Source organism: Seriola dumerili, unplaced genomic scaffold (genome assembly GCF_002260705.1).
Source record: "Seriola dumerili isolate Sdu_G_001 unplaced genomic scaffold, Sdu_1.0 BDQW01000068.1, whole genome shotgun sequence".
NCBI classification, from domain to species: Eukaryota; Metazoa; Chordata; class Actinopteri; order Carangiformes; family Carangidae; genus Seriola; species Seriola dumerili.
The window spans coordinates 1747628-1764076 of NW_019174323.1; the positions used below are offsets into that span (position 1 = coordinate 1747628).

General features: G+C 38.9%; 1 protein-coding gene across 6 annotated transcripts in view; it reads right to left on the bottom strand.

Moving 5' to 3' along the window:
• Positions 1-16080, bottom strand: part of grn (granulin precursor) — a 21246-nt gene extending 5166 nt beyond the window's left edge. Inside the window, exons 1-19 of one of the 6 annotated variants that reach the window (XM_022742546.1) lie at positions 15953-16080; positions 15583-15665; positions 13127-13267; positions 11760-11900; positions 11129-11242; positions 10133-10274; positions 9812-9939; positions 9523-9652; positions 9310-9437; positions 9021-9150; positions 8808-8935; positions 8519-8648; positions 8305-8396; positions 7482-7632; positions 6034-6131; positions 5057-5290; positions 3497-3733; positions 2586-2840; positions 2272-2505 (exon numbers count right to left, since the gene is read on the bottom strand). In XM_022742546.1, the coding sequence (XP_022598267.1) occupies positions 2272-2505; positions 2586-2840; positions 3497-3733; positions 5057-5290; positions 6034-6131; positions 7482-7632; positions 8305-8396; positions 8519-8648; positions 8808-8935; positions 9021-9150; positions 9310-9437; positions 9523-9652; positions 9812-9939; positions 10133-10274; positions 11129-11242; positions 11760-11900; positions 13127-13267; positions 15583-15585 (2616 nt within the window). In that variant the 5' untranslated portion in view covers positions 15586-15665; positions 15953-16080. Of the gene's footprint in view, positions 1-2271; positions 2506-2585; positions 2841-3496; positions 3734-5056; positions 5291-6033; positions 6132-7481; positions 7633-8304; positions 8397-8518; positions 8649-8807; positions 8936-9020; positions 9151-9309; positions 9438-9522; positions 9653-9811; positions 9940-10132; positions 10275-11128; positions 11246-11759; positions 11901-13126; positions 13268-15582; positions 15666-15952 lie in introns of all 6 variants that reach the window. The other 5 variants (XM_022742545.1, XM_022742550.1, XM_022742547.1 and 2 more) reach the window with 5 other exon arrangements.
• Positions 16081-16449: the final 369 nt, after the last annotated feature.

The window sequence follows — 16449 nt, forward strand, 5'->3', positions numbered from 1 at the left end:
ATGATGAAAGTTCCCCTGATTATGTCTAATGTCTTTCACTGATGTGCTCACGTCTGTAAAAAGGCCTGATTAGAGAGACGGTCTGCGATCGCCCCACTCTGATAGTGTCTCAAGAGAAACCAGCATCAATTTCTTCGATTTACCCGAGTGTTTAAAAGCTTTATGGACTGATCACTGCAGAGTATGTTCAAATGCTACAACGACTCTTGTTTGAAATCATATACACCCTGCACGTCACCTACGCGCTTTAGAATCACGATCCTATTTTTTTCAATTTAATCATCCTCTGTCATTACATAAATATTAAAAGTACAGTCAAAATAGACAGTGTTAATATGCATCAAATGTTCTCTCATTATTTCGCGTCTCATTGCGAACCTTTTAAGACTCCTAACAGCACAAAATCACATAGTGTGTATGTTCGCTATACAAAGATGTCTAAAATAAGACTTAATCAGTCTGATCAATTTGCGTTTTGATAACTCTGTAATAATTCTACTAATCGCTACAGGAAACAACTGATCTGATTCCTGGACATGTCGTTTAAAGACAGTCCACAAGCATTGTTTGCATCATGTGATATTTGCAAACAAGAGATTTAATGTTGACATCTATTCTCCAGATCAGTTCCTGTGTTGTAACTTTGTGTCGTAGTGACTCTTGTCCAGGCCTGATTTTTCTAATGTATAATCGTATCTAATACCTTTCATTTTCACTATCAAGTTAAATATTATATCTGAGTGTCCTCCAGACGATGCGTGAGCGACACGTCCTCTGAACACCGAAAGAGTAGGACAAGAATAAAGACACAGTTACATTGTGACGACACGGAGAACTGCGTTGTTCAACAAGGCAGAAAACAGGACAGGCTTCGTGTCTTTGGTCATTACACAATGTTCATTGTCACATTCTCCAACGTTCATCCACAGGACCCAAACGCGAGAAGAGACATTTCAAATTACATCACAGTAATTCTTACAACAACCAACCTCCTACAAACAAGTTTGAAGTGTACGGTGCTGAGTTTTGGGATTGAACGTACCTGGGTGAGAGGCGCAACGCAGGCCCACTCTGTCGCGGAATCATTGCAGCATGTTTCTTGCTTTGGGCACGAACTCCCCCGTTGCTGTCGATCTATGGTACGTCCGTTCTCCTCCGTAGTCTCTCGGCTCGGACCTGTTACCACTTTGCTCTGAGGAGAGGCGTGTTGACGACCAGCGCGTCCTTCTTCTTTCTCCATGTTCCCGTTTTTGCATGTTTTGGCAGGGTTGTTTAGGGGCCTTGATGGAACCAAAGCATTGTTCTCGTGGTCCGCCACAGCAAAACGCCGAAGAGGAGAGGAAAAAGAATCCGTTTCATTAATTGATTATAATAACAATCAATAATTATAATAATTAAACAAAGTGACAGATGGTGTGACTCAAGTATTTTGATCCTATCCTGCATTTCAAGACCTACCAAATGAGGTTTTTTTTGATGGAAACAAAACTTATTGCTCATTAAAAATTTTTTTACACAAAGCAAAAGTCAACACAAAGATGCTTGTGTGTCCACATCTACCTTCAGCTACATCAATTATCATTAGCTGTAAAAACAGACGATTTAATGCTTGCCCTGGAAGAGGAATGGCTTTGGTTTCTTTTGGATGATGAGATTCAATTCTTAATATTTTATTGCTCGTTATATATGATTTTATTCAGGACTACTAAACTATGCTTCTCCTCTGGTTTGTTGACTAAGAAAGAACTTGCAATTTGTTTTAGAAAACAATCTTTTTGATTGATTTGATTCTATGAGATCTGGGGAAACCGAAAGTTTTTGTTATACATAAATACTAATTCATAGTAATATAATTCTCTTTATTTCCTGACCAACAGTATTATTTGTGTCATGTGATCCATTGTGACTGAGCACTGTTTATGTGTATGACACCGACTAAAACTCGCATTGATAAGTATTAAGTTGATAATTATAAAAGTTAGGATACGATCACGTTTGTCAGTTTAATTATAGATTATATATAAACAATTGGGATGTTAATTTCTCAATGGATTTTCAACAAAAAAACAATTTGTTTTGTGTGTTTTTAGTTATTGCAAAAGTAAACTTTATTAATATCTATGATAAATAATATCTAACTTTCATTTCCCTGAAAAATCTTGAATCTTATCTTGAATCTTAATTTTTAAAGGCCCAACAGTTTCATCACTGAGGCTCAAATTGACCATCTTTCCTCAAACTAACATAAATGTGAATCAGTGATGTACAGACCTTGACCAGGGGGCAGCAGCCCCACTCTCCCGTCGGCAGTTTACAGCAGGTCGTTCCTGAGGCGCAGCTGCTTTTGTCGTCACATTTAACGTCCGACACAGACCCTGGCTCAGTCAGAGCGCTCACTTTGGTGAACCAGGGAATGACATGGGGGCCCTTTGAGCAGGAGGACCGGTGAGGCTCACAGGTGTGGCCGCTGGGGCAGCAGTGGTTTCCATCTTTACAACAGACGGCCTGGAGAACGGCAACGATAACTCTGTGGTTATTTCACAACCTCACACTGGTGGAAAACTAATAGAGATCACCTCACTTACCTTTGGCAGAGGGCAGCAGCCCCATTTGTGGGTCCTGTCCATGAAGCAGCAGGTTGTGTCCTTGGGGCAGCTGGTCTTGGCGTCACACATGTTCCTGGCCGGCGGAGCTGAGCTGGAAACGGGCTGCTTCTGCAGGGCCGGGATCTTCAGCAACCAGGGCACGCTCAGGTGTCCGGGCTTGTCGCAGGTCTGCTCAGCAACGTTACACTTGTAGCCTTTGGGGCAGCAGTGCTCTTGATCGTTGCAGCACACAGCCTGGAGAGAACAAGATTGAATGGCTCTTTAACACAGACTGTAAATGCCAGATCTCTGTCCCACACATGTTATATATTTTACGCAACACGACTTCCAACAGATGACATACAAGTCGAAGAATGCCATGCAGCACTGAAATCCTCCTGCTCTCCTTTTATCCAAAAAACACAGCTGTTCTCATCATTAAGATGTGCACTGTGTTAATCTTTGATTTAATTCATGATCATATTGTAACGTTTTTTCATTATCAATTAATCTACAAATTATTTTCTTGATTATTTGGTCAAACATCAGAAACCTGTGAGAAATGTCTCTCCCAGTGTTTCCGAATTCAAAGTGACATCTTCAAATGTCTTGTTTTGTCCGACCAACAGTCAAGAACCAAAAGATAATCTGTTCAGTATTTGACAAAGAAAGAGGAATTAAAGAGTATTTTTGTTTAAAAAAAAAAAAAAAATCTGTATCTGTAATTCATCTAACATCGTCTTTTTTCCATGGATGTCTGAAATAACTGCTCCCTCTTCATGACTGGACCAAACACACACCGAACAAACAAATCCTCTGCAATCTGTGATTCAAAATACACCAGTCATCTGACCAACACTCACTCACACACACTGAACAAGCCCTTTGACTGTGAAGAAGAAGAAACTGACCTTAGGTAAGGGGCAGCAGGCCCACTGTCCAGAGTTCTTCTTACAGCAGGTGGTGCCCCCCGGACACATGGTCTCCTTGTCGCATTTCTCATCCAGAACCTCAGCGGTCAGAGCGGAGACTTTCTCCACCCAGGGGAGGGAAGGTGAAAAACCTGACGGGTCGTCACAAGTTTCAGCCTCCAGGTTGCAGATTGTGCCATGAGGGCAGCAGTGTTCGTGATCGTCACAGCACACGGCCTGGCGGTGACACAGAGGACACACACATCATGAAGCTGAGCAGCTGAAAAACCAGGCCCTGTTAAATGCCTGAATACTGTCATGTGGCTCAGGAAGTAGAGCAGGTCGTCCACTAATCAGAAGGTTGGTGGTTTGATCCATATTCATACACCAATCGCTGTTCCATCAGTGTATCAATGTGAGTGAAAGGGTGATTGTTGCAAGTACTGTAAAGCACTTTGAGTGGTCTCTAAGACTAGAAAAAGCTCTATATAAGTGCAGGTCATTGACCATTTACAATCTCCTTTTGTTTTCATGCTCTTTTTAAAATGTGACTAATATTTTATTTCATATATAGTATTGGAATGAAAAACTGAAGAGTGTAAGAAAATGATTGTTTTATATGCAAGATGACGCACTAAAAGCTTGGAAAGTATTGGTTTAAAATGGGACCTTATTTTAAGAATGGTTAAAAGAGCTATAAAATAAAATAAAATAAAATAAAAATGTATGTAGAAAAATAAGTTCACAAACTGCTTTACAGACATGAGAGGACAAAAAAATCAGAAAATGAACAAATGTGAGAGCACATAGAATACAAATACATAAAAAGAGCAACGTAAATAAAAACAAATAAATAGAACAACAAAATTAAAAAAACAAAGTAAAACTAAACTATAAAAATAAGTTTAACTTACTTTATTACTTTTAAAAAGAGGAAAATTAGTTTTTTTTCCTAATTTCCATTTATTATAATATTGTAGCATGTATGTGCATTTCTTTTGTTTAGGCTTAAACTTTAGTTTTATTACTGTAGCAGTTGTATGATGGTTTAAGTTGCACATTTATCATCATGTTATGATTTGTTCGATGAAAATGTTAACTACAAGAATCTATTCACAATTACAAAATCTATACACTGTAAATGAGTGGCCATTTCCAAACAATTGACAAATCATGCATTTTTAAGTTCTTCCATATTTGTCAGTTACTGGGACTAATTTCAGAAATATACTGGACTTACCGGAAACTGAACTGTTCACTGATTCATTTATTTCTTTCCCCCCGCTCACTGTTGCTCTATATGATTATAGTGAAACCAGAGAGCTCATAGTGAAACTGGAGCCAAAATGATCATACAGATGAATCAACATCTCTCTGAACATTATAAATGTCATGACGGAGGATTTATTGCAGGAATGCTTTAGTTTTAGCCATGTGTTCCTAATAAACTGCCAAAAGTTATGTTAAAGTGCATATTTTCAGTATAGGAAAGATTTTAAATGCCTATGTTTCTGTGTGGTTTGACCTCAACACTGTCCTCACTCTGTCCTTATATATCACCTGAGGCAGAGGACAGCAGGCCCAGTCTCCACTTGCCGTCTTGCAGCAGGTGGATTTTCCAGGGCACGACGTGGATCTGTTGCACTTGCTGTTGTCGGTCAGTAAGGGGAAGATGGGCACTTTGCCGAGCCAGGGCGTCACAGCGCTGCCCGTGGGATCGTCACACGTGGAGGCTGCCAGGTTACAAACGGTGCCATGGGGACAGCAGTGCAGGTGGTCCTCACAGCACACAGCCTTCAGGGAAGGTGAAGCAAACAGGCTGGAGTAAGGATCTACAATCATCAGCATTGCATTCTGTGAAATACAACTCCTGCAGCAAACAGACATTAAAATGAGCCTTTCCTTGATGCACTGTTACTGTTAATTTGACTGTGCACAGGATTAGCCTCCCCACTAAATCAGTAGTCAGATATCACTGCTTGCAAACACTCTAGAGACTTTTTGAATTTTCAGCCTCTTCCTGCAGATCTTTTCAGGTTCTGAGATATTTTAGTTTGTCCTGCTCGCATAGCAGGTTTCAGATCTACCCAGAGATTTTCAAATGTTCAGGTCAGGAGAGGGCGGGGTGTTCAAAAAGCTTCAGCCTGTGTTTCTTGAAGTGGTTCACAGGGGATTTTGAGGTCTGCTTTGGATCATCGTTCTTCTTGTAGATGTCAGCCAACCAACCAGGAAATCTGCATCCAGAATTTGCTGATATTTAGTGGAAACCATTTTTCCTGTATTTGTGCAGCATTTCCTGTGTCACTGGCTGCCACATAAGCCCAAGGCAGGATATTTACACAACCATGTTTAACAGTTGGCAAAGTGTTATTTTCATCAATTGCTGCTTCTTTTTCTCTCTCGTGATTTTTCAGCATCACTGACAGCTAAAGGACAAAGCTCTGCAGACAACAGATGAATTATAGTCTAAAGAGTCAGGACATGTGTTGAGCACCTCTGTGCAGCTCTGCAGAGTCAAACACTGTCAGCCTTGATACCTTCGGTAAAGGACAACAGACCCATTCTCCCTCTAGCGATTTACAGCAGGTGCTTCCGTCAGCGCAGGCCACAGAGTCATTACACGGAACAGCACCGACTGAAAGATAAACAGAAACTTTCATCAGTGTCAACATAACCAAACGTCACTCATTTAAATACAATTTCATTAGAGATTTAGTGCTGAAACTGAACTAACAGAGACAAATCTTTGATAATATACCTAAATCATTATAAAACAAAAATGTCAAACATTCAACTGTTCCAGCTTCTATGATGTGAGGATTTGCTTCTTTTCTCTGATTCATATCATTGTAAACTGAATATCTTTGGGTCGATTGATGATCGCCACGATGCTAAGCTCACAGTGAACGTAAACATGGAATCATCAGTTGGTTTTGTTAATGAACAATTCCAAATAAAGTTAACAAAAGATGTCTGTGTACCTAACAACACTCACACAAAAAAAAAAAAAAAAAAGTGTTTCTTTGTGCAATTCTGAACAGAAAGTAAAGTTCAGTTTTGAATCACAGAACAGTCTCAGTGTTTGTGGTACTGATTGGACTCAGCTGTGAGCCCACACAGCTACAGTAAACCCAGAGGAGNAGACGACAGTGGTGCTAGTGTGTTCAGGTGTTTTTATTCGCCTGTATATATATATATATATATATATATATATATATATATCCATCCTTCTATGCCCAACAACAGTAAGCCGCTCACATCCATCTTTTTCTCCACAGTTATACGCAGACTATACTGCACTAATAACGAATGAATATGTTTCTTTATGTATATACTGTATATATATATACACACACACACACACACACACACACACACACACACACACACACACATGTATATATCAGGCCCTGACCTCTAAACGTTCTGAGTATTTAAATGAGACTGAGATCACACAAACATGTTGGCAGTAGAAATAAGAAATGACCTGGAGATGATTGAAGTATTTAAATCAACATGAAAAATAGTTATTGACACAAAGTTTTGTAAATTAACTGCAAATTGCAGCAGCAAGACTCTTGAAAGTCACAAGCAGCAGGAACCTGGAGTAATATCCACTAACAAGCTTCAAGTCTGCTGTCCAATAGTGGTAGGTGGTGGCAGCGAACAGCCGAGTCAAGTTGAGTCTGTATGTTTGTGGTACTGATTGGACTCAGCTGTGAGCCCACACAGCTACAGTAAACCCAGAGGAGAAAACATGTCAGTCAGGAAGCTGAACTTTGTCATACAGTACTCGGGAGAGTTTGTAACACCATTTAAGAAAGTATGCCTCCATATATATGGCTGACTGATTGTCCGTGAGCCAGATCGTTCATCATTCAGGCATTTAACCAGGTGTCGTGACCCCCCTCAAACTGCTGATTCTGAAATCAGTCAGGGGGAGACCAATTCAGTGTCTTCCTGGTTTTAACTGCTCCACTCTCACCTTTGCTCTGTGCTGCCACCACCTCTGTCACAGCAGCGGGGATCTTGGAGGCCATGGTGACGTCTCCCCGGGTTGACACACAGGTGCTGTGGATTAGGTCACACTCTGTGCCCTCAGGGCAGCAGTGGATGTGATCTGAGCAACAGACAGCCTGGACGAAGAGAGGAAAGTAACTCATTCAGGGTCAGTATATTCTGTATTGAGGCTAATTCCTCTGAACTATCACTTCAGCAATCTATTCATGTGCAGAGCCAACAGGTAAACTCAGAATCTGACACTAATGACCGGTAAGTAAATGGAAATGTTCCCTCTAATGTTCACCTTTCATATTAATGCAATGTGTATTTGCTTAAATTATTTAATGCTTGAGTTTGATCATTTTCAGGTACAGAACTGAGTGAACTGTGGAGACAGCGTTGTCATAGAAATATCTTAAACATGACATAGTTCAATTTAATTTTCAAAACTTTCGGGATTAAGTTTACTGTTAATTGGATAATGTTATCAATGTAGAACGTTTTTCTTTTTTTTAATGTTTGTTTTAATGTTATTATTCCTATTTTTGTTCTTTATTTGTATTTCTAAACTTATTTTTTAAAATAATAAATAAATTGAATAATCAATACATTTATAAAATTAATGAATTTAAAAAATAATACCCAACAAATGCTGTTTTTGAGAAGATATTTATCTGTGTTCTTCTAATCTTTCGTCAAATTAAAGGATGCCTTGTAATGTGTCCATCCGGAACAACTATGAACACATTTAATTTAGTCGATCTTAAGAATTTGTTCTCAGAGACCATAAACTGACAATTACTCACATAAGGCATTGGACAGCAGCCATAAGAGCTGTTGGCCATCTGGCAGCATGTGGTTTCATCAGGACAGGCTGACTTCTTGTCTGGACAATCAACTGACAGAAAGTGAGGTAAGAACAGGGATCAATGATCAATACTTGTTTCCTTTCCAACTTGAAAACAAAAAGGATTTCATTAAATCTACTTTAAACAAACATGATAAGTAATGGATGCTTACTGTCGTTGGGTAGAGAAGGAATCTTCTTCATCAGCGGCACATGGATCTGACCAGACCTGCAGATCTCAAGCTCCAAGTCACATGTTGTGTTGCTGGGGCAACAATGGATATGGTCGCTGCAGCATACGGCCTGCACATGATCAAAGTATCAAATTACATGTAAATATGTGGCTTGACTTTCAGAAATAACGACTCATCAAAAGTATTGAGTCATTTTCCATCAACCAACTAACTGCTTAATTGAGTAGTACTTTCAGCTCTTGTGTATTTGCACCAGAGTCATACATACATCTGGGTAAAAGCAGCAGTTGTAGTCTCCACTGGGTGACAGGCAACAGGAGGTACCATTTGGACAGTTGCTTTTCCCATCAGGACACAACACTGAACCAACAGTTGGAGCTGTAGAACCATAAAGACCTGAGAAAGAAACATATTCATTCGTTATTAATGCAGTATCATCTGCGTATAACTGTGGAGAAAAAGATGGATGCGAGTGGCTTACTGTCGTTGGGTAGAGAAGGAATCTTCTTCATCAGTGGCACATGGATCTGACCAGACCTGCAGATCTCAAGTTCCAAGTCACATGTTGTGTTGCTGGGGCAACAATGGATATGATCCTTGCAGCATACGGCCTGCACATGATCAAAATATCGAATTACATGTAAATATGTGGCTTGACTTTCAGAAATAACGACTTATCAAAAGTATTGAGTCATTTTCTCTCAATCGACTAACTGCTTAATCGAGTAGTACTTTCAGCTCTTGTGTATTTGCACCAGAGTCATACATACATCTGGGTAAAAGCAGCAGTTGTAGTCTCCACTGGGTGACAGGCAACAGGAGGTACCATCTGGACAGCTCGTTTTCCCACCAGGACACGTCACTGAACCGACAGGCAGAGCTGTAGAACCATAAAGACCTGAGAAAGAAACATATTAATTCGTTATTAGTGCAGTATCATCTGCGTATAACTATGGAGAAAAAGATGGATGCGAGTGGCTTACTGTTGTTGGGCATAGAAGGAATCTTCTTCCTCAGCGGCACATGGATCTGACCAGACCTGCAGATCTCAAGTTTCAAGTCACATGTTGTGTTGCTGGGGCAACAATGGATATGATCCTTGCAGCATACGGCCTGCACATGATCAAAATATCGAATTACATGTAAATATGTGGCTTGACTTTCAGAAATAACGACTTATCAAAAGTATTGAGTCATTTTCTGTCAACCGACTAACTGCTTAATCGAGTAGTACTTTCAGCTCTTGTGTATTTGCACCAGAGTCATACATACATCTGGGTAAAAGCAGCAGTTGTAGTCTCCACTGGGTGACAGGCAACACGAGGTACCATTTGGACAGTTGCTTTTCCCATCAGGACACGACACTGAACCGACAGTTGGAGCTGTAGAACCATAAAGACCTGAGAAAGAAACATATTCATTCGTTATTAATGCAGTATTGTCAGCGTATAACTGTGGAGAGAATGATTAATATGAGTGAGTCTTTTTTTCTTCATTTACAAGATGTCTGTTTCACATTACAGTTTTTAAGTTGATCTTTGGCCCTTGGATGGCTTGTCTGAAGGTGTTTATTTACAACGAGTAATTCCCCACCTGCATTATTCTTCCTCTTTCTGGCAGGAAGCTTCTCCAGCATGGGGATGGACTCCAGAGAAGCAGAGACACACTTTGAGTGAACAAGATCACACTTTGTTCCCTCAGGGCAACAGTGGCGCTTATCCTCACAACACACAGCCTGCAGAGAGAAGAGAATACATTCTGACAGTCAGAGACACCCTTCAGCCGAGGACACAGTTTCCTGCAGATGATGGAAAAGTACCAATGCAGATGGGATCGGCAGCACTGATGCTGATAGCGGGAAAGGATTATAAATCACCATATAAACATAACATTTATAAATATATGGATTTTAGTTTACCAGGACCAATTAACTGTACAATTTGGACATGAATAAATCAAAAACCTCTGTACAAACAGGGTCTTTAATTTTATTTCTAATTTACCCTGTTCTCCAGTTAAAAACAAACTTAAATCTTCTTCTATGTCATCGCTAATTCATCAGTACAGCAAGAATCACCAAAGATGTGAAGCTGCCATGAATGAAACTCAACACTTTCTCCAGAATTTTCACAATAAAAATCTTGCAGTCTTCCATTTGTTAGTAGACTTTTGATTTGAAAAATATCAGGAAGTGTTAAGTTTTAATGACGCTCAAAAACAAAGAAACAACTGGAATTCATTAAAGTATGAAAACATTATTTCCATTACTGTTGCGGCTAATTTATTGATCGGTTTCTGAAACAAGAAGTATATTCTAATTAAAAACAAACAAGTTGTTCATTTCTAATTCCCATGAAGTGCTCATAACCAGAGAACCAGAGTCTTAAATAACAAGATGTTCAAAATGACAGTTTATTTGCCAGAGTGTTTTTACAGAGGAGTCACACAAGCGGCATCAGAAGCTGACTAGTGGACTGTGTAATGTGTTTCTTGGTGTGAAGTGCTTGGGGTTTGTGTTGAGCCTCTGGTTTTAGGTGATTGTTTTTGGGTATGTGTGTGGATGTGTGGGAGGGTGAGCATGTATATCACCTTGGCTAATGGACAGCAGCCCCAGGAGCCGTCAGGAAGCTGGCAGCAAGTAGTGTCATCCGGACACTCAGACTCCTGGTCCGGACAAATGACTGCCTTCACTCTCTCGCTGAGCTGCTGCCATCACAACATCACAGCCCATGAATGCCAATGACAGGAGTCAAAAAACACCAACGGCAGGATTACGAATGTTTTTAGTATATGGAATTAGAGAAAAACACACAGATTTAAGCTTCCTTTCCTGCATTATATCACATGGTACTGTTGTATTGAAAAACCACACACACTTTAAAAATGAACACACTAAAAATGTTAAGCACTGCTAGTGGCCCAACGAGACCACAGTGTTCATTACACAACACACTTCAGTATTAGACTGAACATCAAAGCTGAAATGATCAGTCAATCTACAGAAAATGGTGTCCATGTATCAAATATGTTATTTGAGCTACATTCTCTGATTACATTTGCATAACTAGAGGTTGAAGTTGCTGCCAGAACTTTATGCACCGCTGATTCTTGCATAAAAGTCGACAAACATCTAATGAGCACTAGGGAGGCAGTAAAACAAAGAATAAAAAAGTAAAATAACACACGTCTTTGACTTGACTAAGTCCTTTGTTAGAATTACCTGAGGGACGAGCCAGAACTGTTTGGCAGGAAGACGTGTCATCCACGGCAGAGAAACTGTCTTATTAACACATTTCTTGTGAACCAGATCACACAGTGTCCCCTCGTAGCAGCAGTGGAGGTGGTCTGAACAACACTCAGCCTACAGGTGGATTCAAACAAGAGAACACAACACAAACCAGCAGAAAATTATGTTCATAGTTAACTCATCAGAGCAGAGATCACTCTGTACACACCGTAAATTCTCAAAATACTATAATATCTCCTCCAACCCATCATTAATCTTGTCTGACATGCAGGTTATGGTATTGCTATAATAGAAGTGCTTGGTGAAATTTCAGATGCTCAAACATTATTAAATTCTAACTCTAACATGCCCGAGTCAGCGCATCAGAAAACTCCTGCCCTGCCCCCTAGACACTGAAACTATAGTGAAAGGTGTCAGTTTTATGTAATGTTGCTGGTACAATGTCAGTATGACCATCAGCAAATCGTTTCACTGTCTACTTTTGCTGAAAACCACATGAAATATCAAGCGTGAAAAATGGGTGAGACGCCAAAACTCTAGACGATGCACCGCAGCAGCGAAGCTCAAGCTGAGTGTCTCACACAGGCTGTTTGGCTGCTGTAACCTGACCTGAGTGCAAGTATGCATTACTATTTATAATCCAATTAGAGCTCTGACTATCAGTTGATCAAGCTAATCAATTATTGGATCTATAGGAAAACTATTCTGATGATTAATTAATCGCTTTGACTCCATTGTCTCTGCTTCTCTGGACATTTTTCAAAATTTAAAATTTTGTTTACACAATGACTAAATGATTAATCAAGAAAATAACAAACACTGTAATCAATAATAAAAATAATTATTAGTTTTAGCCTTAAATCCAATAATATAACACTGACAGGAGCTGGTCTTTAAAGTTATTTTTTTCATTTTTAAGTTATTTGTTTTAGGCTTTTTGTGCCTTTATTGATAGTGCAGTAGAGAGAGACAGGAAATGGGAAGGCAGAGAGAGGGGGAATGACATGCAGCAAAGGGCTGTCTGTAGCGGGACTTGAACCGGGGCCAACTGCAGCGAGGACTGTAGCCTCTACACATGGGGCAGATGCTCAACCAACTGAGCTACTCGACTTTTACTTGTAATGGAATATTTTACATGATACAATGATAACTTTTCTTTAATAAAAGATCTCAGCACTTTGTCTGCCACTGTTTAATTGACCAAGAAGAATTTAGTTGTGCTTGTACTCATGCAAGTGGCAAACAAGTCATTTGAACTTGCATCTATCAGCAGCAAGACCAGCAATAAGCATCACAGACAGTTTAATTCAAAGAAATCACATAACCATACGTTAACTCACACGTGGTAGAGGACAGCATCCATATCCTCCAACAGTGTTCTTGCAGCAGGTGTTTTTGTCCTCACACATGCCTCCATCGGGACAGACCAGCGCTGTGCTGAGGCCCAGCAGAGCCAGACACAGGATCCCCATCTGCAGCGCCTGAACACCAAACAGAGAGGAGACTGCTGTGAGCGGCGCAGCGTGATGAAATGTGGTCTGACAAAATATATTTAAAAAATCCTGAACTACAGTCCACAAATTCCATCTTATCATGTTGGTTTCTATGTTTCTTTCTGCTTGTGAGAAACCAATGAAATCAGTGTGGAGATGGAAAACACAGGTGAGGACGGTGTGTGCAGCAGCTCAGCAAGCATTCCAACTGATAAACTGGATTTCCACACTCAAACCCAGATTCTTGCTGTAAAGTTCATGTCCCTTTTATGTATGTTTAGCACTTCATGCTGTCAACGGCCATAACACAACACCAAAAGTCACTATGCGTAAGGTTTAAATAATATACTGGTCTACTATTAGAGTTTTTGTAGCACTCTTGATTATTTTCCTCATCAATTAATATGAATCCAACAACATTTGTAATTTTTGCATGAAAATTACTTGATAAATAATCAAAATGGTTTTCAATTAATTTTCTGTCAATTTGGAAAACAAAGCATCATACTATACACGTTTTGTATGTAAAAGTCTTAATATGTAAAGGAGGTAAAGTTGTCAAGATGATGCAGTGGTTCTGTATTTGCCTCTGAAATGTAGTAGAGCAGAAGTAGAAACATTTCATCCAGAGAACTATTAAACTCTCAAGTTGCGGCAACTGCTACGGTTGTTCTATTGCAATAAGTGGACTGCATGGCTGAACTGCACTGCACCATGATGGTCTGAGTTTTAAAGCCTGAGGATATGTGAACAGATACGACAGTAAAGCAATGATATATAACACACATGTATTATGGGCAATAAAAACAATGACAAACAGATAGTAATGCACATATAATTTATACTCCCTCCCTACTACAGCATGTGTGTTGCACTACATCTTGTACATGTTGCCTTGGTGAAAACAAAAAATGTTTTTCTCTTTTCTTTTTTTTTTTTTACACACACACACACACACACACACACACACACACATATATATATATATATATATATATATATGTGAGTATGTCTGTTTATATCAGTGTATAGTCATATATGAGGATGTGCAAAGAAGTAAAAGATCTCTACAAGTGTAAGAGCAAAATGACTTCCTTTAGATTGTTAAAAATGTGTCAGAAGTGAAGAAGCTTCTTCTGTCTTACTGAACTGAAGCTAAAAGTATGTTGTTCATATCATCACGTAACAGGAACTAAAACTTGCAACACTTTTTTTTTTTAAATTAGGGGTCAATTCATGTCGTTAAGAGTTGATTATCTTTGAAAATGATCCACTGAAGAATCAGCGCGCGCACACACACACACACACACACACACACACACACACACACACACACACACACACACACACACACACACAGGGGTGTATTAACTTAAGTAAAGGTAGAGAAGCATTATAAAGTGTCAAAGTAAAAGTACTGGTTTGGCAGTGAAATGGCTCATGTGACTGATGTACTGTATCATTATGTATGACTCAGATTGTTTATCCTGAGTCAGCAATGCTACCTCAGCATTTTACTGCTGGAGCTAGTTTTAACTACCATGCAGTTTTTTAGTTTAGTCCAATGGTTCCCAACCTAGGAGTCGGGCCCCAAAGGATCACAAGATGAATCTGAGGGGTCTTGAGATGATTCAGAGAGGTTAAAAGAAAAAAACTAAGTTCTGAGTCCTTCAAAGTCCTTCAGTAGTTGCTTGCTTGTTTTATCTTTGTTTATATTTCTTTTCTTCTTTTGCTTATTGTTATGCACCAACACACCAAATCCACCAAATTCCTTGTATGTAGAAAACCTACTTGGCAATAAATCAGATTCTGATTCGGTGTAAATTTTTCAGGCATTTCCTATAGTCTGTTTTTTGAAATATTGTAAAATTTAGCACATAGTATAGCTATGGGCCTGTCTTCAGTCCGTTTATTTGTTTACCTTCTAAATCTATCTATCTATCTATCTATCTATCTATCTATCTATCTATCTATCTATCTATCTATGGCATAACTTGAAATTTGAGTTATTATTATTTTTTGTCAATCAACTGATGCATTAACCATAAAGCATCATATTATATACTGTATTTTTTTTTTTAAATGTAAAAATCTCAATTTGTAAACTAACTATAGCTGTCAAGATGAATGTAGTGGAGTAAAACATACAATATCTTCCTCTTTAAAGTAGCGCAGCAGAAATAGAAAGTAATATAAAATGGATATACTAAAGTTTAGTATTTATACCTCAATTTATACCTAAGTACAGTACTTGTTTAAGCGTATTTCGTTAATTTGTACCACCTGTTGTCAGTCTACTTTACCATTTTTATCAGATGACTTGAGTCAGAGGCAGAGTTCAGTTGTTATTAACGTTGAGCACTGCACTGCATACTCCTTGTACAGCCTACAAAACAACAAAACAACAAAAAAAAACACCATTAGTCAACGATAATCTAGGAAAACACTGAGCGATACTATAATATATATATAATATATATAATACTTCCTATATAAAAGTTTGCAAAAACATGTCGCAAGACAAAACAAACCGTAACGAGCTAGTCCACAGCAAAACAAGTCAAATTAGCTTAGCATGCTAGGTTGGTTGCTAACGGTAAAGCTAACGCGTTTGAATGACTTTTTAACGGATGTTATTTTTTTCCGTCTGTGAAACTGAAGCGTGTTTCTCACCTGGTGGTTTCAGCATGAAGTCCAGACTGTCACATATGTGTCGTATTTAAAGCAGTTTCCTATTATCCAGGACTGACTGAAGCTATTTTTTGATTCACAATTCAGCAATCACATGACACACGCAGCCTCATGTGACTGTGACTGTGCAGTGTGGAAGAGTGTGATGTGTGTGTTTTAAAGGCACATTACCCAGCGTACTGGATATTAATGCGGAAGTGAAAATGTGATGAAAATGTGAAAATTTGTCTTTTTTTTTATTTATATTTGTTCATTTTTTTTATTATTGTTTTTCTTCTGTTCGTAGAATTTTTTTAATATGTTTCTTTTATTTAAAGAGCTGATATGTCTGATTGTAAATGTTCCAATTTAAATAAATGGAAGTACCCATTCCAAAGTAAAACTGTTAATACCACACTGTAGAAATACTGTGAGTCTGTTTGTGTATGTATTTGTGTAATTGTTTAGTACTAATGCAGTCTGCTACAACAGTCCTGCAA